The sequence below is a fragment of the Takifugu rubripes genome, chromosome 21 (assembly GCF_901000725.2).
Source record: "Takifugu rubripes chromosome 21, fTakRub1.2, whole genome shotgun sequence".
Classification (NCBI taxonomy): Eukaryota; Metazoa; Chordata; class Actinopteri; order Tetraodontiformes; family Tetraodontidae; genus Takifugu; species Takifugu rubripes.
Window position 1 is genome coordinate 8,569,235 of NC_042305.1, and position 23,458 is coordinate 8,592,692.

General features: G+C 47.2%; 3 protein-coding genes and 1 non-coding gene across 5 annotated transcripts; 2 read left to right on the top strand and 2 right to left on the bottom strand.

Moving 5' to 3' along the window:
• Positions 1 to 7,612: 7,612 nt before the first annotated feature.
• On the top strand, positions 7,613 to 14,196 carry zdhhc8b (zDHHC palmitoyltransferase 8b; the record flags this gene model as incomplete). The annotated part of the gene is given in 10 exon segments (NM_001078596.1): positions 7,613 to 7,734; positions 9,323 to 9,480; positions 9,560 to 9,732; positions 9,863 to 9,965; positions 10,266 to 10,357; positions 10,697 to 10,829; positions 10,961 to 11,157; positions 11,714 to 11,801; positions 11,874 to 12,919; positions 13,554 to 14,196. Coding segments are annotated over 10 exon segments (2,245 nt in total), but the record flags the coding sequence as incomplete, so codon positions are not given.
• A 1,467-nt stretch (positions 14,197 to 15,663) lies between these two features.
• ranbp1 (RAN binding protein 1) lies at positions 15,664 to 19,711 on the bottom strand. Its single transcript, XM_003974704.3, has 6 exons — positions 19,558 to 19,711; positions 18,043 to 18,173; positions 17,807 to 17,964; positions 17,386 to 17,514; positions 17,207 to 17,275; positions 15,664 to 16,672 (listed from the first exon to the last, which is right to left on the bottom strand). Exons 1-6 carry the CDS (start codon positions 19,570 to 19,572, stop codon positions 16,524 to 16,526), a joined length of 651 nt encoding a protein of 216 aa, XP_003974753.1. The 5' UTR covers positions 19,573 to 19,711; the 3' UTR covers positions 15,664 to 16,523.
• Positions 16,976 to 17,107, bottom strand: LOC115247756 (small nucleolar RNA SNORA77). Its single transcript, XR_003886854.1, has one exon. It is a non-coding gene; the product is annotated as a small nucleolar RNA SNORA77 (small nucleolar RNA).
• Positions 19,712 to 19,845: 134 nt separating the features above from the next.
• On the top strand, positions 19,846 to 23,417 carry trmt2a (tRNA methyltransferase 2 homolog A). 2 transcript variants are annotated; one of them, XM_011615408.2, is made up of 12 exons: positions 19,846 to 20,163; positions 20,423 to 21,050; positions 21,150 to 21,258; positions 21,374 to 21,555; positions 21,738 to 21,852; positions 21,929 to 22,044; positions 22,119 to 22,230; positions 22,316 to 22,438; positions 22,530 to 22,605; positions 22,678 to 22,794; positions 22,859 to 22,955; positions 23,030 to 23,417. In XM_011615408.2, exons 2-12 carry the CDS (start codon positions 20,437 to 20,439, stop codon positions 23,220 to 23,222), a joined length of 1,854 nt encoding a protein of 617 aa, XP_011613710.1. In that variant the 5' UTR covers positions 19,846 to 20,163; positions 20,423 to 20,436; the 3' UTR covers positions 23,223 to 23,417. The 2 variants fall into 2 exon arrangements, with proteins under 2 accessions (XP_011613710.1, XP_003974754.1); XM_003974705.3 differs by having other exon boundaries at positions 20,428 to 21,050.
• The last annotated feature ends 41 nt before the right edge of the window (positions 23,418 to 23,458 follow it).

The window sequence follows — 23,458 nt, forward strand, 5'->3', positions numbered from 1 at the left end:
GGACATCGCATGGCATGGATTCTTGTACCAACTGATTAAAGTTCTTTCCTCCCTCAGTAGATGCCATCCAGACCATTGACTAAAACACTTGATCACTTGATATTAGAGCTGCTGCTGCTCAGATCTGAATCTTTTAATCATGCAAAATGGAAACAAATGCAGGTAAATTTAGGGTTAATGGTTGTGAGCCTCAAGAAAGGCCAGGTGGAGAAAGCAAAGGTTCTAGTTTATAGGAATCAGAGGTGGTGTTCATGCTAACAGATTATCTGGGTTGTGCTAAAGTGATCTCCCAGCTTCCAGACGTCACATGTTTCCTTACCTTATCTCACCAGTGGACCCTCCCCTCTCCAAAGGAAGGTTGTCTGGTTTCACTGTTGTTTGGAAAAGCTGAGTGGAAACTCAGAGCCCTGATAAAGGATCTGAAATGGAAACCTGTGCTCTCGGCTGTGGGCTGGCAGAGGGGGCGAGCTGTGTTTAAAGGTCCGACTGACTGATTAAACCGCAGCAGCGCCCGACACGGAATCATCCATAGAGCAACATGATAAAAGGGTTGTCATCTCCACACCCCCCCCCCCCCCCCCTCTCTTCTCCAGTGTCTCAAATCTAAATTCTGCAGGTCCTTTAAATATCCTTCTGGATGGTCCCACCCAACCTACTCAAGCTTTTTTCTTCTGGGCTTCAAACTCACAGACGACTCCTTTCCACCTATAATTGGATCAGCCTGTGTATTTATAGACAGATTCTGGCTTTTCAGATATATGAAGCACAAAGAAGGGTTCGTTGTACCAAAACAGATTGACGTGCACTTTAAGTAAACTCACAATTTTATCATTTCTGAGTCTGAAGTTGGTGAATAGGAGTAAACCTTTCATCTTTGTTTGCCTTTCTCCATTTCTCCAGGACGTTGTTCTTGTTGTAGTAACATTTATGGACTAAAATCTCTATTGTAGCACATCTCCAACCTTCTGCTTTAAGCCTTTTAGCAAAACAAACGCCTCCTGAATCAGGTAATGGGCCCATACTCAGACCTTAATGTGAACATGTTGGTGCACAAGACTCAGCAGCCAATTGACATAAGCATTTGTCCCTGCACAGGCTTCCAACGGGGCGCTCAGCAGCCTCCCGTAAGCGGATCAGGACGTACATACTGTATTGCTCCACAATTTCATTAAGGGTCACAATTTGCAGGGATGTCGGCGCCGTAATAAACTCCCAGTGTGCAGGCGCAGCAGATGGCACGACCGGAGCGCCGGGGGAGAAGGGTCCAGCGGAATCCCTTTAATGGGGGAAGTAGTCTGGCAGCAGGTGCTTTAAAAGATCATTCCAGGCACAACTCTGTGACATATGCCAAAAAAATAAGTTCTAGTTTGGGTTTTTCACAGGATGAGAAAGCCAATTTTAAAAAGTGTTTTTTCTTTAGATATAATTTATTTAAAAATATTTCACGGAACATGATGGATTATGAAATTTTGTCTTAATGCACTTTGGCTTCCACTTTGGGGTTCAAAGGAACACGTTGAAGCTCCTGGTTAAAAACCAGCGTTGCCCTTAGCATTAGCTTTGAATCTGCCCAGTCATGATTGCGCCATCGTAGCCGCCTGTGCGGTTAGCCGCTGTAGGCTAAAGCTGCAGAACTTGCACTGAGAGGTCAACCCAATTTATAGACCTCCTGTCTGTTCCTCTCTTTGTCCTCAGGTTCCCAGAGAACACTGCTGGGATTCTGCCCAGTGCTACCAGCTTCTCTTGACAAAAAGGAATCATTGTCTTGTCTGGCTGAGGCTCTGAAAATCAATGGGACACTTTGTTTGCTCGGCGGCATGTAGGACACGGAGCTGACGTGTCAGGAGGATCGTGGCCTCCTGAGCTGAGAATCAGAACACATTTGTACATCTTTTGTAGTTGGCTGAAATGTTGCTAAAGGAGCAGTTTACTGTGTTAAAAGTGGGGGCTACATGCTACGAGCTAAATAACAGGGGTGTCGCAAGCAAACTCTGTGATTGAGGGGAAAAAAGTGTGTTTGTGTGTGTGTGTGTGTGTGTGTGTGTGAGGCTTCCTCCTGCAATCCAGCTGATCTAAATCACTTCCTTTGATTCATCAAAAAAACCTCTGACAATATCCAATTAAAATTCTTGCGGAGGTAAAAGCTCTTCTGATGAGTTCCTTCAGCTGCTACAGGATGAGAGGGGAGGAAGAATAGAAGCGATAGCGCCTGCGTCAGCACCGGGGCTCTGACGGGCAGAGAGAAAGGACCGAGAAATGATGACCAAGGAGGCGGTTCATTTAGGCTTCATCCATCCAATTCAAGGAAAATTGTTTTATTCTTGCCGTTTGCTGTTGCACGTCAACAGAATATAGCCTGAGGATGGATTTTGATGCCACCTGTGCTGCATTTTCGACATGTTGGGAAAAGTTTTAAAATTATTTGAAGGACCACTTTGTCGAATCAGCTATTGACATTATTAGTCATTGATGTAGTTTATTAGTCATTTCTGTCAAAAGTGGGGTCATTTATTTAAAATAGAGGCTTCAGACGCAGGTATTTTCAGTTTTCAATGAAGAGCTGGAGGAAATGTGTTTACAGCGCCATCTATCTGGTCCAGCCTTTAACCAGCCTCTGTCTGTGTGTGTGTGTGTTTGTGCCTTTAAGTGAATGATGAATGCTTCGTTAAGCTGATGGGCTCTGCCAGGCGTTCACCAACACAAGTGGATTTAACACACACCCCAGGATTTGCTCTCGCCTGATTGCGGCTGTATCAGCCGTTTCGAGCCGCCCCGATGCGCAAACACGCCGCAGGTTTGTTTGCGTTGCAGCGGCCGTTGTTGAGAGGTTTCCTGGGTTACCTGCGTGGTTATGTGGATCAGCAGGAGGGAAGTGCAGCGAGAAGGACGCTGTTTCCACGTGTAATTTCACCTTTTTGAGGGAAAGTTGTAGTGTTGTAATGGCTGTAGTGGAAATACTGCACAAGAGGTCTGTCTTCATCTACAGGTATCGCCGCCTTCATAGTTGTATGGTGACCTACTGACCTCCGACCCCGCTGACCCACTCAACTCTAACGGCAGTTTTTTATAATTAATATAATTAATGTATTTCTATGTTCTACCTATTCTTTCCTCTACCTGTCCTCCCCCTTCTCCTCTCTCTCTACCCAGCCCCCCATCAGTAGGAGGGTCCCCCTATATGAGCCTGGTCCTGCTCAAGGTTTCTTCCTGTTAAAGGGGAGTTTTTCCTTGCCACTGTTGCTTGTCTGGGGGTCAGGCCCTGGGATTCTGGAAAGCACCTAGAACAATCTTGATTGTAACAGACGCGATATAAATAAAGATTGATTGATTGAGGCCTTTTCTGGTTCTCCATTAAAACAGTGTGTTCAGATTTAATGGCTACTCTGTCAGAAATTAAATCCCAAATCTTCTCCTGCGGTCTGTTGTTGTGTTTTCTCTCTGTGTGTGTGTGTCTGCAGCCTGGACTTCCTGCAGGAAGTGAGCAGAGAATTGGACTGGCCTCACTGGTGCGGACGGAGTTGGATTGTTTTAAAAAAGGGTTTGTGTCGGGGGGGAAAGGGTAGAAGGTCTGTGTGCCGTGAGAGCGTGCACGTTAGGGTCGACTCCTAGTCTCGTTTCATAAATCTCAGTGGAGGTTGTGTCTCTTTAATGTCGGGCCTTCGTCTCTGCCATCTGCTGCTTTTCTGAGGAGCCGCTCAGGTTTCACCTCCGTTCCTGCCTCTTGTCAGAGCTGCAGGCTCTGGAGCTGCTGACTGGATTTCACAGGTTTTATCTCTGGATTCAGCACCAGCAAATGTTGGAAAACTACAGATAAATCAAACGTTTAGCCGCCAGAATCCCGACGGTCTCAAATTAGGATTAGAATCCATCATCGTATGTTCCTGGCCCAGTTCCTGAACGCTGCCTCGGCCTAACCATACACTCGGGCTGCCGTGTTCAGGGATTTGGCCCCAAGTGTCCAAGAATGTGGCACAAGACGGGTCAGCTAATGCAGACATTGAAGTCCCTTCTGCACATTTGGCCCCGGCAACCAAGCAAGCGGAACAAAGCTCGGCTGAGCTCGCTCTCCTCATGGGCCAAGTGTTCAGATTGGGTTTCAGCGGTTTGCCCTGACAGACAGGCTGTTCGGGCTGCTGCGGTCTGAATACCCGCAGATATTTATTGCACTTGTCTCGTTAAGCCTCTGTGTTTTGGGCCCAATCTGCCCCATTTGCTCCGTTGCACCGTGGCGAATTCAGCTTTCCCACCGGGAGCCTGAGCGAGGGCCAGCACATGTGCCGTCGCCTCTCCGGGGAGATTACGTCGCTCGGCAACATGTTTGCGCCTGATGTACCACTTTATGGACGCAGGTCAGAGCAAAGTGGTGATGAGGAGATGACTTCCTGCCGCGTGCGTGCGTGCATGGCCTTTTGTAGATCCCTCACAGGCTAAACAGATGGATAGAATTTTTTTTCCACGCTGGACAGAAAGTGTGTAGGAGGATGAAGAGAAGATCTGCAACACTTCGCCCGCTCACAAATGCCTGGTCCGGTCCGAACCCGTGTGGGCATTTTATCATCAGAACCACTGTTGGGACATCAGACACCTTCATGGGCAGAAAAATGGGACCGGTTCCTGTGTTTTGGTGTGAAACAGGTCAGATCGGGCCGCCTTTCTTCTAACTGCATGTCTGTTATTGTGCCAATTTGGCTCTAGAGGTGTTGTAGAAGAGTTTCCTTCTCTCCCTTGATAACACCTTATGAATATGTAGATGACCAAAGGGCAGCGTTTCAGGAGCAAAGATGTTTCTTGCTTCTCAAACGGACCCCTCGTTCAGTCGCAGCGACGCAAATGCGTCTGAGCTTCGGGCCGAAAAGGCAGATGAAAATTCATGCTTCCCCGAGGCCGCCGCTGTGATATCCGATATCTGTGTTTAAACATTTCCGAATCTCAGACGGTTCCCCGGCAGCACGACCTCTGCGCTGACCCGCTGCTCTTCACGCTCCCAGCAAACATCGCGGCCGTCGGCACCCACGGCAGACCCACTGTTTGCCTGTCTGTTTGTGTATCGGTGGGTGTGCGGAATATTAAATGTTGCCTGTGTCCCCCGGGGATGCATTTGCATCAGATTGGCGGGACGCCCCCCCCCCACACGCACACATCCATGGGGAGTAAATCGTGCTGCTGCTTACAGATTCTGTGAACGATGGAGGGGAGTGGAAAACTGAAACATATCAAGTGGAGCATGTTTGGAGAAGGATAAAAGGTTAGACATGAAATCAGACGACTGCCATAGAAGTCCAGAGACAGACTGACTATCAAATGTTAACGCGGTTTATGCTAATCAACACGCGTTTTGATGTTTTTAATTGTGGAATGAGGGTTAAATTGGCCATTATTTCAGACACAGGGGATTTTTACCACAGCTAATAACCCTCTTCCACTGGATGGTTCCAGAATAGCTCATGATGGTTTTTCTTTTTGTCCTCATTATTTTTCAGAGAGGCTCATTAAAAATTGACTTGCTGGAAGCCGAAATCACTTTCGCTGTCCAGATTCTGGATTGCTGAGTCTCAGCAGAGCAGATATGATCCTAAATGGCAACTGGCTTCACCTTTTAATGAACTGATCTGTTTGTTTTGGCTTAAAAATGAGAGCGCTCCTTTATGACCAATGTGAGGGTGATTATTGATGATACTGTCAGACTGTTACAAGCTGATTTACTTCACACATGTGAGGAGGTGCCCCTTTTGCCCCGCGTACCTCTATAGCCAAACGCTGGATGTGTCTTCAGGGTTTGTTTTATTCTAAAGACGACGTCTCATCACGTCATCTTTGGGAACTCTAATCTTAAGCCTGATCAAACCGCTTGGTTTCAGGTACCTGGATGTAATGTTAGTTATGGGATCCTTTGTTTATATACTGGAACATAACAGATTACCGCATCAGGTCGCATCCGCTTCGGCGGCAGCCTGACCTGTGTGATCGAACAGTTTGAGGAAGTCGCAGCTATTATTTGAAATGTGGTTTTTCCCTCCCGTCCTCTTTCCCTTCCATTCCTCAGGGTGGATTCAGTCCAGCGTGCCAAAGCTGCATGGCTGTCGGACGCCCTCTTCATCACCCCTCCAGTTTGGTTTGCAGGCATTTTAATTACCTCAGAGTCCAGTCTTTTATTTATCTATTTATTTATTAGCTTGGCCAGCCTCCAGATTTTAGGAGGACCCAACCCGACTCATTTCATTAGTGTAGTTCAGGCAGCAAAAATCTCCATTTGTCTTTGTGAACTCAGTCCAAACTTTCCAATAAGCCCTTTCTGCCCCCGCTGCAGTGCAGGGGTGGGTGGTGTAAACAGGGTCAATAAGGGCTTTGGGGTGATTTGTTACTCCTACGCAATTAGCCAGTGTCTGTGGCCTTAATCAGCCTTTTTCTCAGTCCCATTTCCCTCCCACACAGTCTGCTCCCAGCCTCCTCTCCACTTATTTCCTACTCTTTTCTCACCAACCTGTTGACAAGCGAGTAAATTGGGATGTTGTAGGACGCTGGGTACCTTGCTCTGATCAATAATTAAGCAGTTGTACCCTGTCAACGACGCAGCATGCAGCTGCTCGCCAGACGCGTACAAATTTAACTCAAAGCTACTTTTGGTTTGTGCACCAGAATCAGCCTCTGCGGCTAAAAGGACAGAGCCAGGAGATTTGCAAAGTGTTCTTCAGACTCCAAGGCTGTTTCTTTTCTCTATCGTCATGAGTGAAACCTTTCAGAGCGTCCTCCCAGAGACCTTTGATGCTTTTGTGTTTTCATTGACTCACTGATGTAACCATGGGCTACATTTAAAGCCTCTGGCTGCAGGTTTCTGATTATTCTGTCTTCCACCCTGAACAAAAGGCTGGTGTCATAACGGGGTGTTGAGGAGATGTAATCTGTTAGATGAAACTCTGGGTTTATCTCCTCTCAGTGAGCTCCACCCACTATAATAAATCACCAAGATAGTGATCAAATGTGCTGTTCTTATCATTCAAGTAGGCCTCTAATGTGCAGATAACTGTGGTGCCCTCATCCCAATAGAGGTCCACTTAGGCCTCCTTTACTTTTAAAGTGGAGCGGAGTGGACCGGTTGAGCTAGACTGCCTCTTCCCTGTCTCACTGGTCACTCGGCGTCTGAATAATTCAACAAACCGAAAGAGCGGCTGCGAGGAGGAGTGGATTAAGTGTGATCACTGGACACCATTTCCAGGAACTGGGCTGTTTTTTTTTGCCATCAGAATAAGCCGCCTGGTTATTCAGTGTTCAGGTAAATCTGCTGCGATGCCTTCATATGCTGGTTGTGTCTTTATCACCAGCATCATCAAATGAATTTAGCCATTCCATCTGTTCATACGTACGATGGAACGCCAGGAAATGGAATAAAGCACCCGTGGGGTCAGCGGTCCCTTTTCTCAAAAGGATTTATCAGTTGAACTCATTGTAACAGATGATTGTGAAGCAACTCACAGCTGCCATGTTGGCTCGAGCTCTACCGTCCATCATTCAGCCTGTTGATGTCTCTGCAAACCTGATTCAGCTGCGTGTGCAGTTTTGAAGATGTGAGATGAGATGGTGGTTTAATCCTAATCCCAGTGTTGTGTGTCTGCAGGTGCCCCTGGTTATCAAAGGTCATCTCCCCCGCCGTGCCGCTCTACAATGGCCTGGTCTTCCTCTTCGTCTTGGCCAACTTCAGCATGGCCACCTTCATGGACCCTGGCGTTTACCCCAGAGGTGCGTGTGCATGTCATCACTATGCGTTCCTCCTGATGTTGGATCCACTCTGTTGAGCCTCAGCGCGCTCCTCCTGGACGAGGACGTTCTGCAGCTTCGCTCCGCATCTCTAAGCTGGGACGTACTGCGCAGACTTCTGCCGCAGGCTTCTTGTTCTTGCCTCTATCTGGGTTTGGTAATGATTCAGTCATGCTGATTGAACTCATCCCCGGGGATGTTTGTAATGCACTCGGAAACGATGCCAGGTTAGCTCGTCCCCCCGAGGTGGTAAAGGTTCACTGCTGGGTTGTATAGACAAACTGGAGGCTAGGTATTTGCTGTTTGGCTCATGGGCAGCAGATTCATGGGTAAGGTTTGGATTTAAGTGAATTAAAACTCTGTCGCGGCCACGGTAACATCTGCTCTGAAAATCAGGCTGCAAAAATGAGAATGAAAGAAATTTTCCATTCATGTCACTGATGTAACTCAAGGCCATTTATCATTTCCTGCTTTGGAGAGGCTGCTGAATGTGTGTTGGAGGGGTGTGATTGAGCTTTAAATGTTCAATTTTCTCCGATCAGACTTCTCTGTGTTCAGCAGTTTTGTGTTTTCCTGGCTGTTGGAGTCTAAATGACCACTTTTGACCACTTCTCTCTAAAGACGCTCTGGTAAACGCCGCACTTCCTGTGCAGGGTTGATTACAGACTCAGTTAGCGGCCAGGCAGAGGCAACAAAACAGTAAAAGGACATGTTGTTTTTTAAGTGGCGTCCAGGCCAACAGACACCTCTATCCAGTTTATTTTTGAAGAGACTGGCTGATATCAGATCGGCAAAATGTCCTCCACAATAGTTTCTGAAGACGGGGTCGATAAAGATAACGCTGCACCTCTGCAGCATCTGTTCCATCATCGACCGCCACAATCTCAGCAATTAAGGTTTCAGCCCCCAAGTGGCTGCATGATCATCCACTTTTGATCCACAGTCACAGGATTTAATCGAGGATACTGAGTAGGATGATGAGTAGATGGTTTAAAATGGATCGTTTCTTTGACAAAAACAGCCAAATGAATCAAGCCTTTGTAATCTGAAGTTGTCTGTGCTGATGCGGAGGGTTTCTTGCACCTGTTTTTGATTATTATTGCATTTTAGTTCCTCGGCACCATCGATCAAATATCGCTGAAGGTTTTCTCGTTAAAAACCCCCGAGTTTGAGTGATGGATGACAGTCGTCGCGCTGCTGTTCCTGCAGTAATGTGTTTATCTCAAAGCTGTGTTTAGACTGTGAATGGTCCAGTTCAGCAGCTGTGCCGCTCCGAAGCGAAAAGAAAGCGGCTCTCGGGATGTCTCATAAACACCCTGACACAGTGCAGAGTCACACTGAGAGCAATGAAAGCGTCAGCGGTGCTGTCAGGCTGTAGTTTACAGTGGCGGAGCACCACCTCTGCCAGGGTGTGGGCGTCAACGCTCCTTTTAACACGTTAATATCGACACATTAAAGCGCCGCCCTCACGCGATTCACAGCGGCGTCACTTCAGACCCATCACGGCTCCAAAGATGTTCATTCCTCTCTGGTTTGCTTTTAAGTCTCTGTTTTTTTTCCCCCCCGTTAGCGGATGAGGACGAGGACAAGGACGATGATTTCCGAGCGCCGCTCTACAAGAATGTGGAGGTCAAGGGCATTCAGGTCCGGATGAAGTGGTGCGCCACCTGTCACTTCTACAGGCCGCCGCGCTGCTCCCACTGCAGTGTCTGTGACAACTGCGTGGAGGTGTGTGTCGGCACCGAACGGAGACGCCACAAAACTGAAACGGCTGCTTTAATAGTTGCGTTGCGTTCTCCACCTTCAGGACTTTGACCACCACTGCCCCTGGGTCAACAACTGCATCGGCCGGAGGAACTACCGCTACTTCTTCCTCTTCCTGCTGTCCCTCACCATCCACATGATGGGAGTTTTCTCCTTCGGCCTCATCTTCGTCCTCCACCACCGAGAGAGACTGGGGGCGTTGCACACCACCGTCACGTATCATTTTATTGCCACAAAATGCGCTGAAATGTCTCTTCTGACATTTCAAAAGAATCAGTGGAACCTAAGTAAACCCGCACGTGTCCTTCACCATGTGTTGTTGTCAGCCTTGACCTTTTGTGTCCAGTCTGGTGGTGATGTGTATAGCAGGGTTGTTCTTCATTCCAGTCATGGGGCTAACTGGTTTCCACATGGTGCTGGTGGCGCGAGGTCGGACGACCAATGAACAGGTGAGGCTGCAGCAGGGCTGGAAATGGAAATGTACACGTACAGGAAACCGTTATTCCATCTTTTCCAAGCGCGCACACACACGAACACACACACAGGAACACACAAACACACGCGGATTGATTTTCTTTTGAGGCACAAACTAGTTTTAGAATGCAGTCAAGTGATTCATGCACAGAAATACATCAGCAGCAACAACTGAAGCAGCACAAAGACGTCATGAATGAATCCGCTGTATGAATGTACACGTGTCCACTTCGGCCTTGTGCTGCCCGCTCTGAAGATGACCTTGTGTTTTTCAGGTGACGGGCAAGTTTCGTGGAGGAGTAAATCCCTTCACGAAGGGTTGCTGTGGTAACGTGGAGTATGTCTTATGTAGCCCCCTGGCACCGCGGTAAGCTGGCTTGTGAATCTGTTCAGTGTTGTGTTGACTCGCATGTAATTGCATCTAAATAACTTTCCCCAGGGGTACCGAATATGTCATTTATTTTACAACTCCGTCGCTACTGTACTGCATCACTCCCTGACAGGTTTTAGTAAAAACAAAGCATCGCTAGCAGTTAGCAGTCATATTCTGATAAATCACTGCTGCTGGATGGCCTCTTTAACTGAATGGGTCTGGCATGAACTATTTCCCACACTGGTCTTTTGAACCATTTAAGTAAAAACCAAGAATCATGTGCAGCATACGATTAAATGGGTAGGTTCATCCTCGCGTCCTCTTTTCCTTCAGGTACATACTGGACCCCAAGAAAAAGCCCCGTGTTAAAATCCAACCCCCCTTTATGAGGCCTGACCTGTCGGACAGACAGATCACCATCAAAATCAGCGACAACGGCATCCACAGCACCATTATCAGGTCCAAGGTGAGCCGTGCAGTGTTACCGTGGTTCTGCTTCTATCTGCACATTTTTACTCCAAGCTGACACTAAAAGCAACCAGTAATGCACCTACATGGTACCATGAACTCATCTGCTGTTTCCACCCGTCCTGGTAGTCTAAATGCAGCGTGGACGGCCTGGATGAGAAAGAAAGCCAGCCGCCGCTGCCGCCCAAAGCGGATCGTTACAACCAGCTGAAAAACCAGCTGGCAAACCAGCTGACTTCCAGTGAAGGTAAGAATCAAATTTCCCCTAAAGCTACACACTCCACATGGCAGTGTAGGATTTGGTTTAGTGTGTCAAGTGGTCTCAGGTCAGTGTTTCACATTGGGCCGAAAAAACAGGCGTGTCCCGTTTGGTGAATCAGCTGCAGACTGGACGTAACTGGAGGAATTTCAGACCGAATCGGTGCCGCATGAGTCACCACCCTATTGGTGTTGTGTAGCAACAAACCTCAGAAGCTGAACAATAGTGATGAGTCGGAGATTGGTCTCGAATCAGCGCCGGGAAAGTGACGTTTTCCGGGTTTGAGGCAGATTCCGTGCTGGTTGTGGGTTTCCAGCCTGCAGTTGTGAGCCAAGGAAAACTGGGTTCATTATACTGTTGCTGTTGAACCTCCAGTGCAGGTTCTCCCCTGAGGATCTCCAGTGTCATGGTGCATTATGTCAGGGAGTAAACCTGCTCTCCACTTCTGTAGAGCACTATCGCCCCCTGGTGGGAAATACTCTGTACCGCAGCGTAGTTTGTCCTGGAGGATTAGGTGACCAGTAACGTTCAAATAAACCCTGTTACAGCTGCATAAACACCTTTTTTCCAGCATTGGTAACGCTGATCTTTCTCTGTATCACAGAAAACTCTATCTCCCGTAAGACCCACCCTTCGACACCGGCCATGTACAAATTCAGGCCGTCTTTTGGGACCATGCCCAAAGTCCACTACCACACTGCTGAAGACAAGGTGAGACAAGGTTTTCATTCAAGCACATTTTTCATGCCAATTTGATGCTTTAATTTGCGCTTTACTTTTCAGATCATCATGCAAGATGAACAGAAGACCTCGGCCATCGTGGAAGAGGGTGTCCGTGGCCACGACTACAGATCTGAACCGAACCTCGACTTGCCGGAGTACACCAACGCTCCCCTCCACCGGACTTTCCAGTCTTCGCCGCTCCAGCTGGATTCAGACCCCGTAGGCTCGCGCTCTCTCAGCCTGAAGCAGGGCCACCGCAGGCCGGAGAAGGGCCACCTGCCGGCCCTGCAGCCACCGACGGTGACCTCCACCCCGTACAAGAGTGTCTTCTCCCCCAACACGCTCTCCAATCGGAACGGCAGTCTGTCTTATGACAGCCTGCTCCACCCCAGCATTTCCTCTGCCACTGCCAGTGAGTGCATGACCCACCGGGGAATGCCCTCCACGGGCTTCCACTCGCCCTACCTGCCCACCAAAATGTGCCACATCCGGGAACCTGACATCCAGCGGCATCAGGTCGCCCCCACCTACAGCCCAGTGATGCCAGCCAGGGGAATAGGAAGGCAGTCCCCTCACCTGAGGGAGAGGGACCCATCCCCCGTGCGCTACGATAACCTGTCCCAGACCATCATGGCATCTATTCAGGAGCGGAAGGAGATGGAGGAGAGGGAGAAGCGCCACGTTCTGCACGGGCGCTCCCAGACCCATATCTATGCCCAGGACTCAGGCATGTTTGATGGGGGCTATGGGCCACCCGCCAGTGCCTGTTACCCAGATGGGTATTGTGCGCCCGGCTCTAGAGGCCCCACACCCCCAACCTGTGGCGGTTCCAGGGACAACCTGATGGGGGTCGGGCTGGTCAGCTACGGGCAGCGAACCCCTGTGTTGCGCCACGCCGGCTCCACGTTGGGCCGTGCCCCCAGGACTTCATCCACGTCCCTGCACACAGACCACAGTAGCTCCAACAGTAGCCACAGTCGGGTCGCCACCTCCGATGGGCCTTACCGCTCCCCAACGCACCAGCCACGCTCCCCTGCTTTACCCCGATCCCCCTCTTATTCCCACCAGAAACTTTCTTACATCAGTGCCCATGAGAGGACAGACAGGTATGAACCCTAACGTTGTTTCCGTGGGACTGCATGCTTCCCGACATTCCGTTCAGGACTACTGGGCTACTTCGCCTTGGGATTGACGTAAATAAAGATGGGCAACATGTGACCTAATTTCCAGTAAGGATTGGGGGGGAAGGGGGGTTAGTACTAGCATTAAACTGCTACCGACTTTGAAAGGCAAGGAGCATTAGTGTCTGATTCTGTTTGACTCTGTTCTTTTTTAAATACCGGTTTGCTTTATGCAGTTTGTACAATTTACCACCAGGGGGCTCCCATGATGTCCGTCTTCATTTAGTCTTTGGTTCTAACAGAGGAAAAATTAAATATTGGTGTAAAGTTTGTGCTTGTTGTATGATGTCTAACCTGAACTTCACCAATTCACTCTGTATATGTCCTTGTCTGGTAAAATAGCCATTCTAAAAAAACTTCCTCAAACATGAGCTGAACAAACTTGCACGACTCTATTTCTTTCTTTTGTTTCTGCATGCTTTTTTTTCCCACATCACCTAACGTCTTCCTTTTTCCTTCCCTGCACTCACAACTGCATGAACCCGTGTCCGACCTGTACTCCTCATTGGTTTTGTTGTCTGTGTTGAGATGTTTTCTCTGTCCTCCTCTTCCCTCACAGAGAAGCCGTGAAGGTTAACGGGCAGATGGACTGCCACCCCAGCTCCCACGGTGGCAGCCTCAGTCCGAGTCGCCACGGTAACGTCAAAAAGGTGACGGGCGTAGGAGGCACCACGTACGAGATATCCGTGTGAGCAGGGACTGCTGCGTTTTACGGCATCGGCCAGGATGCTGCAGAGAGATTCGCTTCTGGCTGTTGCCTAGGATACAGCCGGTCAGAAGCGCTTCCTGTTTTGGAGTCAGAGGATGCGTCTGCTCTCATGTGGGTCCGGCTGCCCGTGTGCATCCTTTCCGGAAGCTTCGATTGATACCGTGACAGACTTTTGTGTTTGAGGAGTGTCTTGTCTTTAACGTTTTGTGATGTCAGCCGCCATCGGGTCCTCGCCGTGATTCGACGTGCGCGTTGTTCCGGTCGGCTCAGGAGGAGGCGCTCAAACCCCAAAAGCTGAAGGTGACCGCTGTGAGAAAACATCCTCTCCCAGTCAGAGTTCCACATTCGTGTCCTCTCCAGGATATTTAAGGAGGTTTTGGAAAGCGACGGCGGACGGTTCTGGTAGATTAGTGCCGGATGCGTCCGCGCGTAATAGTTAAAACCATGTTTGGCGGTTGCTTTCAGAAATTCCTCCAATAAAATCCTCCCAAAATTTTCCATTTCGCTCCACAAACCTTCTCAGGAACGAACCTGATCCGCACAGACGCCAGTCCGAATACGCGTGCTCCCGCTAATGTGGCTCATCCGGGCGCCGACTGCAGGTTCGGCTCACATGACACCACGAGCATCTCAGCATTTCAGTGACATCAGACGTAGGCGAACATTCTAAAAGGTCATCAGACGACTTCCAAAAGTCCAGTCGTCCACGCCCATAACTACTATAACCATAATAACCTGAACTGTTTAGTGTGTGAGCTGAATGAAAGAAGCCATTGTTTTGTCTTTACATTGTCAAAAAGTGGGTGATAACATTTTTATACAGACCGGTAAGTTTTGTTTAAGGATTAAGAATGTGATCGGGTTAAATCGGTGAGGGGACAGCGGTCACAGCTTTATAGTGCTAAAATTGGGCCCTATTCTTTCAAAATAAAAGCTCGGCAGCTGTCTGGTACAGCTTCAGTATTACGTGTTTCCCTTGTTACGTTTCTTAGTTGATATATTTTTTTGTATGCTCTAGTTTACGTGTCAGGAATGTGATTCAAATACACGAAACCATCGTTGCCTTGAGAGGAAGAGCTCAGTGAAGGGATGAAAGCTTCAGGGGGGCCGTTGTGTATTAAAGTCGTGGAAGGGGCAAATAGCGAAGGTCGTGTTTTTCCTCCTAAATTCCGAAGCATCGGTGCAAAGGCCGGCGCGGCAGCCGTCTCCTTCAACGCCTGCTGCTTGTGCGGCCTCTCACCCGGCTGCCTTAACAGCTGAACAACAGGGCTGCAACACTGGATTTTCACAAACCAACGTTGAGACACTTTAAGTTTGGGGATTTGAATCTGCCCCTTTGGGCAGCGGGAGTGACTGGGAATCAGTCTCAGCTGCTGCGGCTCCTAAACGGGCAGACGTTCCCGGGATGAACGGGCTTGTCTTCTTATTTTACAGATGTTCATTCTATTTTAAAGCACGTTAGTTTCATTACTTTCAAGTGTCTTTCCCGTCACAACTACCCACGGTGACCATCCCAAAGTCATTTTCGTAAATAGAGTTGAGGTGCGAGTCGAGTCCAGACCTTTGAAACCTGATGGGAGTCAGTGGAAGAGCTAACTGGAGCATTTTGTGAGCTCGTTAGCTTCAAGCTGCCTGAAAATACCCCCAGCTAATCACAGACTTCCAGACCACGATCGATGTCATTCCTCCTAATGACTGCCATAAATCCAGCGCTCTCTCCTGGGATGGGCATGGCTGCGGGTCAGGGAACGCTCCTGACACTCAGCCATGAGTGTGTCCCATCAGCCCAGAGCTGAGCCCAGTCTTGAAATATAGAATATTCTATAAATGTACATGAGTTACTATTTTTGTGAAGAGGAAATATTTCCCAAATGACCTGAACGTAGAGAATAAAAGTTTCCAACGCTGCGTGAGACTGTTCATTTTTCCCAGAACTCCGAGGAACCAAACTGCGACGTCGTCTTTGACAGCTTTTATTGGAAGGTGGAGGAAACATTTCGAATCTGAGTGCAAATGAAAAGCAACATTTCATCCATACATGTATTTACAGATGCACTGATGCTTCAATGCGCCCCCTGGAGGTTAAGAACTGTTAGTGGAGGAGAGGGGTGAGCACAACGTTTCTGACTATCTGGGAATGTTACAATTAAAATAGACAAATGTGTGAGGGGCTCGAGTGAAAGCAGCGCTGAACTCTGAAAAGCTGAAAATGCTCCATGCTAAGTGCACCTAATCATTGATCCCTGGCCTATCGATGGACCATCAGTATAGTATTCTAGTGCCCCTACAGTGGCTTGTCCAGCAGGACTTGTAACAGATCAAAAGGAAAACTCAAAGGGATTCAACAGGGAGGATTTGACTTTACTTGTCATTATAACTGTGGCAACAGGTACAGTGTCCGAGGAGGCGCGTCGCGGGATTTCAGGGTTATCAAATATGCCTGGGCTGTGCTAACAAGCAGGCTGGGTTATTTTCTTCCTACAACCAAAATTTACTCAAGAATAACAAAAGAAAAAGCCCAATGTGGGAATTATCACTACCACAAGCCTCTTTTCACAGTTTGTACCGTTGACCTGCAGATGAAGTGTTTTAGAGCGTGGCGTTCCATGGCACGGGGCGGGGGGGAGGGCTTCTTTTTCTCATTTATCTATGTTATCGTTTTTCCCACTGTGGCGTCAAGGACTTGTGATCTTGAGGCAAAACAGATTAAAAAAAAAAAATACTACTAATATGCAAGTGTTTAAGTTCAGTTCATTTACAGTCTATTGTAGAAAAAGAGGAAATTTTCATAAGCTGAGGATCAGCAAAGCAAGATGGTTCTCAATTCTTCTCCTCTGCCTTCACCTCCTCCTTGTTCTCATCTTTTTTTTGCTCAGTCTCCTTTTTATCCCCCTTTTCTTCTGACGCTTTGTCTTTTACCGTCAGCTCCTCCAGCTTCTCTGCGACTGTGTCCGCACTCTTGGTGTCATCTGTAGTCAAAGACAGAACGGTTCCCATTTTAAACGGCACCCTGAACTCTGAAACGGACCATTTGTTAAATCTTCGCTATTAATCTCGTCGTCAACAAGAGGAGGAGATTCCTTTAAGTTTTAAGGTGGTGTCCTTTCAATTATCACCCCCACACTGCCACCTACAGGCACGGAGTGTTAACAGAATAAATGCAGTCATCAAAAAGATGTAGAAATTAAACTGTTTCCTACAAAACTCAACACAAATCTTTTATCATTTAGGTTTTTAACGCAACCAGTTATATCTAGCACCTACAATCCCTCAGAAATGTGGCAGAACATAATAATACCAGCTTATTTGCAAAGCCAGTAAGAAAAGTTACATTCTGCGTGTTCATATAGCAGGCGAAAAAAGTTCCAGGCTGGAGTGAGCAGCAAGGAACAGAGTGGGCCCGCACCAGTAAAGGCTGTGGATTGCCATTAAAGATTAGTGTAGCGATTCAGGATTTAGACAAGAACCCAGCGAGACGTACTCTCGCGTCTAAGCTCACCCACCTTTTTTCTCTTGGATATTTTTGACTTCCTCTTTGCACTCCTCAAACTTTGCCTTAAACTTCTGAGCATCTGCAAAGACAAGAAAGGAAATCAACACCATCGAACCACTCAAGGTTTATTATTCTTGCTGCATGCTTCCTTAAATAACGGGGCGATGGGGGTGATGCACAAATACTTACTTTCTGCATTTAAAAAGCGTATTGCGAGGAATTCAGCCTTGGGGCACTCATCAGCGTAATCTGCTAGTGTGTTCCACACCCAGGCTCTGTCACTGCCAGCATTGGGTTTCAGCTCCATTGCAGGTGTAACTGAAGGTCACAAGACAGGCACCAACATTAACATATGTTCCCTTTACCCTGATGCAAGCGCCACATCTCTACATCTATCCGACAATAACTCGATCCTGGCTATTATCTAGAACACAGTCACTGTCAGGACTTTTGGGTGACAGGCAGAGGGAACAAAGATGCGGATTAACTCTTTTTCACCTCACAGCAACGATCACCTGACACTGTTTTCTCAGCCCCCACCAGTCTCTAACCTAATGGTTGATGGATATCAATTTTTAACTGTAGTAATTGAAAGACACTGGTGACTCACTGTGATGATTGGCACAGATCTTCAGGGTTTTGTCTCTCCTCATCAGGACTCGGATCGTTCCCTTCTCTTTGTGTTTTAACAACTTCACGTCCCCGGTGCCTCGCTCCTTCCACTCCGGGGGGTCGTTCTCAGACGCAAAACGATATAGCTTCGCTCGCCTGCATGTCAGGGACAGAGGAGACGGTGACGAGGTGAGCAAACAGCCCCGAGCCTGGCAGCGAATTCAAGCAACTTACATTTTAAAAAGTTCCTCCTCATCCTCTTCTAATGTTTTAACGTCCTGCTCGGGCAGAGACACGATGGGTTCGTAGTGGGGATCATGATTAGCATCCTCAACAGTGGAGTCGTGGTCGTCCTGTTCCTGCTCCTGCGTGCATGCAAACACACCCGAAGAAAGGCCGACTATTTTAGAGAATCAGACTCAGATATGCACAATCTTTCAGAATGACTCACTGGAAAACATTCATTTTACAGCCAAAGAGCAGGTCAGAGGAGCATCAATGGGGGGGATTTAGAGGGTCATTGGTCAAGTTTGGCTTTTGTTGGGGAAACTGGGAAGGCTTTATGTAAAGTTCAGCTGCTGAGCAAAGCATCTTTAATGCCATTTTAGGCTGCATTCTCTCCGGTAGACTTTTTAAACCAAGCACACAATAGCGAGGACAAAAAAAACACAGAAAAGTGGCTCAAATCAACACTACAATTTGAGGCGAGCTGCAGTTTATTGTCATCGTCTAACAAGTGCATAATTTATTGGATGTAAATCGGAGCTGTGGCCAATCTTCCGTGTACATGGTGCTAACCACGGACTAAACAATTACTTTATTGGTTAGCAAACCTGGCTGTATCACAAGGCAAACATTTGCGCCAGATTTGAAAGCAAGTCATACGAGCGATGCTTGTATTCATCATTTATCAACAGTCCAGTAAATTTAATGTGAAATAAAACGACTGGAAGGGTATGACACGCACCGTTTCATTTTCTTTTCAGTTAATATTTACCTCTTCCACTTTGTTAGTAAATCGACAACTTAGGAAAATGCTCCTATATCGGGGCCCGTTAGCAGCAGGCTAGCGGAGAGATCCCTTGTTTGGTTTGAGCATCACGACCAGTCACAAATAAACAGTTGCTACTTGGGGAAGCCGGTAATCTATAGAAATGTTGAAACCAATTTGATGACTGTTTAAACTAAGAATTTAGACCCAGAGCCGAGCAGCTCAAGCTAATATTAGCAGTTAGCAAATGTAACCACCATTAGAAAATAAAATAAAAATATATATATATATACTTAAACTACAATTAACCAATTCATACAATCCGGTTTGCAGGTATGTCAACCTAACTGTCGGCATCACTTTTCCCTCCCTGTTGCTTTATTAGTTATTTATGTCTTGGTTTCCTTTGCCAAGCAGCTAACGGTTGACGTAAAGGGCTACTGCTAACATGCTGACTTGCTTCACACTGGAATCTCGTTGACTTGGTTAACGGTTACAAAGAATATTTAAACTAATTGTAGCTTTTGTTTCTACACAAAATGCTCGCCTCCCATGAGAATGCCCTAAACGTGCGACTGCAGCAAATAGCATTAAAAACACACATTCGCATCGCAAAGGACTTCGTTGTCGGCATTTGTAGTTCGCAGTTCCATTTTCAAACTTTGAGTAATTGTGACGCATAAAATAAAATATCCGGCATACTAAATCTGATGTCGGGTGGGAAAATGCACTAGATTATCAAAAATGTATCATCTCACCTTCGGGTCTGCCATACTAAAGTAGATGCTTGTAGATTGTAGGAATAGTTTGAGAGAATCAGATCATACACCAGGGCGCCGTTACCCTCCACTTCCTGCTACAGCTTTCGCGCGCCGAATTTCCTACGTGCGCTCGCGCGACAGAAGGCTCGCTCGAGATAAGGCCGGGCCTGCGCATACAGATAGCGCACGCGCAAACTGTGCCCCCAATGCATGCCGGATATATTTTCATCTTATATGAAATGAGCTACATCTAATATTTGTATATATTTTATATCGTGCTGCAATGGCCTAACTATTACCGTAACGATTTTTTTTACATTTAAAAAGACATTTTCACTGATTTTAAAATGAAATTCTTGTTTATTTGGCATGACGTCCTCGATTGTTATATCGGAAAATGATTTATTTTATTTTTTTTAGTCCCCTCCCCCCGATAATTCGCGATAATATATCACCTTTATGGTACTAGCACGGATCTCCATTCTCTGGACGTTCCTTAGATAGAAGACTGGCGCTTTAAGGGCAGCTCGTGGCTCCACGTGGTAAGAAACAATATGGCGGCGCCCTGCGCGCAGTAATAAGGAGTGGGATCGAAAGTAAACGGTGAGAAACAAACATTTCGTTTCATGGGAGCTTTTTGGAGCTTTTTAGACCGAATGAAGGAACAATATGACTGTTGTACTATAACATTGACGGGAAACGACCAAAATAAATCTGCTAGTCTCGTTTAAAAGCTCCCTCTCTCCATCAAATGTGGTCGTTAAACACATTTCTTTTTTCAATTAAATCATCTAATATTTAAACAAATTCTGCTAAATCATTAATGCAGATAATCAAGCGAATGTCTTTCTACATTTGTCAGGGCAGGCAGAGCAGATGGCAGATGCAAGTGACATCCTAATGGAGGATTCAGCAGCCTCAAAGGAGGAGAAGCAGGATGACCTCCCCCAGGACTCCATCAGTGAAGACCCAAAATCCAAACCAGAAGGGCAGAGCGAGGTCACCGAGTCCAATGTGTACCGCTACATCAAAGAGGACCTCTTCACTTCAGAGATCTACAAAGTTGAAATCAGAAATCTGCCCAAGTTTGTTGGCTTTAATGATTTGAAGAAGTTCTTGGCTAAGCATGGCCTCAACCCACACAAAATCAAGCTGTTTGGCAAGCAGACCTTCGCCTTTGTCACTTTTAAGAACGAGGATGAACGCGACAAGGCTATGAAGATGGTCCATGGTATGCAATGGAAGGGTCAGGTGCTTGCTGTCAGGCTGGCCAAACCTAAAGCAGACCCCATCCTGAGGAAGAGGAAGCAGCAGGGTGAGGGCGAAGGAGCAGGACAGCCCTCAGCCAAGCGTCCAGAGGCTGGTGATAAAGAGGAGCCGCTCAGTGTCCAGATAGCCAACGTAGTGACCCCACTGTGGAACGTGCCCTACGAGGAGCAGCTGAAACGGAAGGAGGAAGAGGTGGTGGCCGTTTTGCAGAGGCTGGCCAAGTGAGTTTCATCATACGTTTACAGGTTCTACAAAACAACTCTGCTGAAAATATTGTTTATAGTGTCCAGTTATTTGACTGAATATTCTACTTTTGTCAGAGAAATTGGCAACACCAACAAAGCCATGTTGCCATGGCTATTTGCACAGAAAGGGAAATACAACAAAATGTGTTGTCCTCTAGAACCCATTCGACCATCTCCGGCACAGGTGTATTTACATAAAAACACTCTTATTTCAGACACTTTTCTTCCTAAAAGTCACTGCTGTTTATGCACTCTGTATTGACCAATAATGGAAATTATCTCTGCTTGTTTCATGACAGACAGCATACAGGAACAAGTGTGAATTTCTCATCTCCATGGGTGCAAATGGTGAAGATAAGACCATCGGCTTCCGCCTGGGAAAATACAAAGGTGGATCCTGCGCTGTTGTCGGGCCCGATGACACGTGCCACGTCTCACTGGAGGCCAAAAGGGTGGTGTGCGAGTTTCAGAAGTTCATCAGGTATTAGTATATGACTGTCCAAAAGCAGAACTACTGTCAATAGTTGGGTAACTTTTAAGCTGATGACTACTGATGTGAAAATGGCACTGGTAAATCAAAGCCTCTCCTTCACCCACACAACTAAAACAGGGTTTTTGACTGTATTTTATGACTGATTTACCGCTTCATTGTTCCCCTTGCAGAACAACACCCTACTCTGTGTACAGTCCTGAAACTTATGAAGGACACTGGAAGCAGCTGACTGTGCGAACAACAAGGACTAAAGAAGCCATGGCTATAGTGTTCTTCCACCCACAGGTGAGGGAAGGTTTGAAATGACTCTGTGGTCATCAAGTCATGTATTCTCTGAATTTGTCTTTTTATTCTGTCTTAGAAACTTGATGAAGAGGAAGTGAAGGCATTGAAGGACTCCACAAGGAAGCACTTTACAGAAGGAGAAGGGAGAGACAGTGGAGTGACATCGCTGTACTTTGTCAGAGAGGGTCAACGGTAAGAACAGATGACCAGAGCGGTCATTACAAAAATATAAATGCAGCACTGATTGGGTGTTTCTGACCCTCTAGGACGTCTCCTAACATCGAGGACCTGCCCTGCGAGCTGGTGGCCGGAGAAGGCTGCATTCACGAAGAGCTCCTGGGTCTCAAGTTCAGAATATCCCCTCATTCTTTCTTCCAGGTACCACAAAGCACCAGTCACTTTGGTCTCAGTAATTTCACCCAGTCTCCCAGCTACTTGGCCTTGACACAAACTGTGAAAACAGGTGAACACAGGAGCTGCTGAGGTGCTGTACTCTGCTGTGGGGGAGTGGGCTCAGCTGGACCAGGACAGCACCGTCCTGGATGTGTGCTGTGGCACAGGCACCATCGGGATATCTCTGGCAAAGGTGACGGGACTTCTCTGGATCATCATTTTGTACTGCTCTTATTGGCCATTTTTACTGAGAAACTTTTATTGATTACTTTTTGTCTTTTTAGAGAGTGAAGAGGGTGATTGGAATCGAGCTGTGCCAGGAGGCAGTGGAGGACGCCAAAGTCAACGCAAAACTTAACGGTAAGTGGGTAGAAAATATGAAAATGCTACGTTCTTATAAAGGCGTTAATTCAGCATGTGTTGGTATTGAAGGCCTGACCAATGTTGAGTTTCACTGTGGAAAAGCCGAAGACATATTCCCAAACATCCTCAGTTCCATTGTGTCGTCTAACGTCACCGCCATCGTGGATCCGCCGAGAGCAGGCTTACGTGAGTGAAACACCGCCAAAACGGAGACTTGTTTGGCTCTGAAATGACATTAAGTTGATTGCAGATTCCAAGGTCATCCTTGCAATCAGGAGGGCTGAGCATCTGAAGAGACTGGTGTATGTGGCCTGCAACGCCAAGGCAGCCATGAACAACTTTATCGAGTGAGTCCCAAACAGCTTGTTATAGATGCTGTTTAAGAGATTAGGTCTCCTAAAGTGTATACATTCATCTCCAGTCTATGCAGAGCACCATCCAACAGAGTCCGCGGCACTCCTTTCCGTCCGGTGCGAGCCATGGCCGTGGATCTGTTTCCTCAGACCATGCACATGGAGATGCTGCTCCTCCTGGAGAGAGTGGACTACAACTCCCAGGAGCAGCAGCCCAGCAGCACTCATGAAGAGACCTTGGCAACACAGCCTGCACAGTAATGGGTAGCAATATTCCTCCGCACCAGACGTGCACGTGTGTGTCTCATCTACCCGTTCAATCCCACAGGGTCTTTTGTTTCATTTTAAAATATTCACAAGGATGTGACTTAATACAAAGTCACCAAGAACTGATTTTCCTGAAATGTCGTCATGCGCAGCGTTGCTCCGTAGAGAATAAATCATCTGTCATTTCAATGTGTTTGTTGCTATTTCATCATCCCACGCCTGAAAGAAGG

Excerpts from the sequence above, each read along its gene's own strand:
- ranbp1 (XM_003974704.3), bottom strand. Across the intron at positions 17,276-17,385 it reads ACGCTTTTTAAATGCAGAAA|ATGCTCAGAAGTTTAAGGCA; the intron begins GTAAGTATTTGT and ends TTGTCTTTGCAG. Across the intron at positions 16,673-17,206 it reads AAATATCCAAGAGAAAAAAG|ATGACACCAAGAGTGCGGAC; the intron begins GTGGGTGAGCTT and ends CTTTGACTACAG.
- trmt2a (XM_011615408.2), top strand. The coding sequence starts at position 20,437 with ATGGCAGATGCAAGTGACATCCTAATGGAGGATTCAGCAGCCTCAAAG. Across the intron at positions 21,259-21,373 it reads TTCGACCATCTCCGGCACAG|ACAGCATACAGGAACAAGTG; the intron begins GTGTATTTACAT and ends GTTTCATGACAG. Across the intron at positions 22,439-22,529 it reads TCGGGATATCTCTGGCAAAG|AGAGTGAAGAGGGTGATTGG; the intron begins GTGACGGGACTT and ends TTGTCTTTTTAG.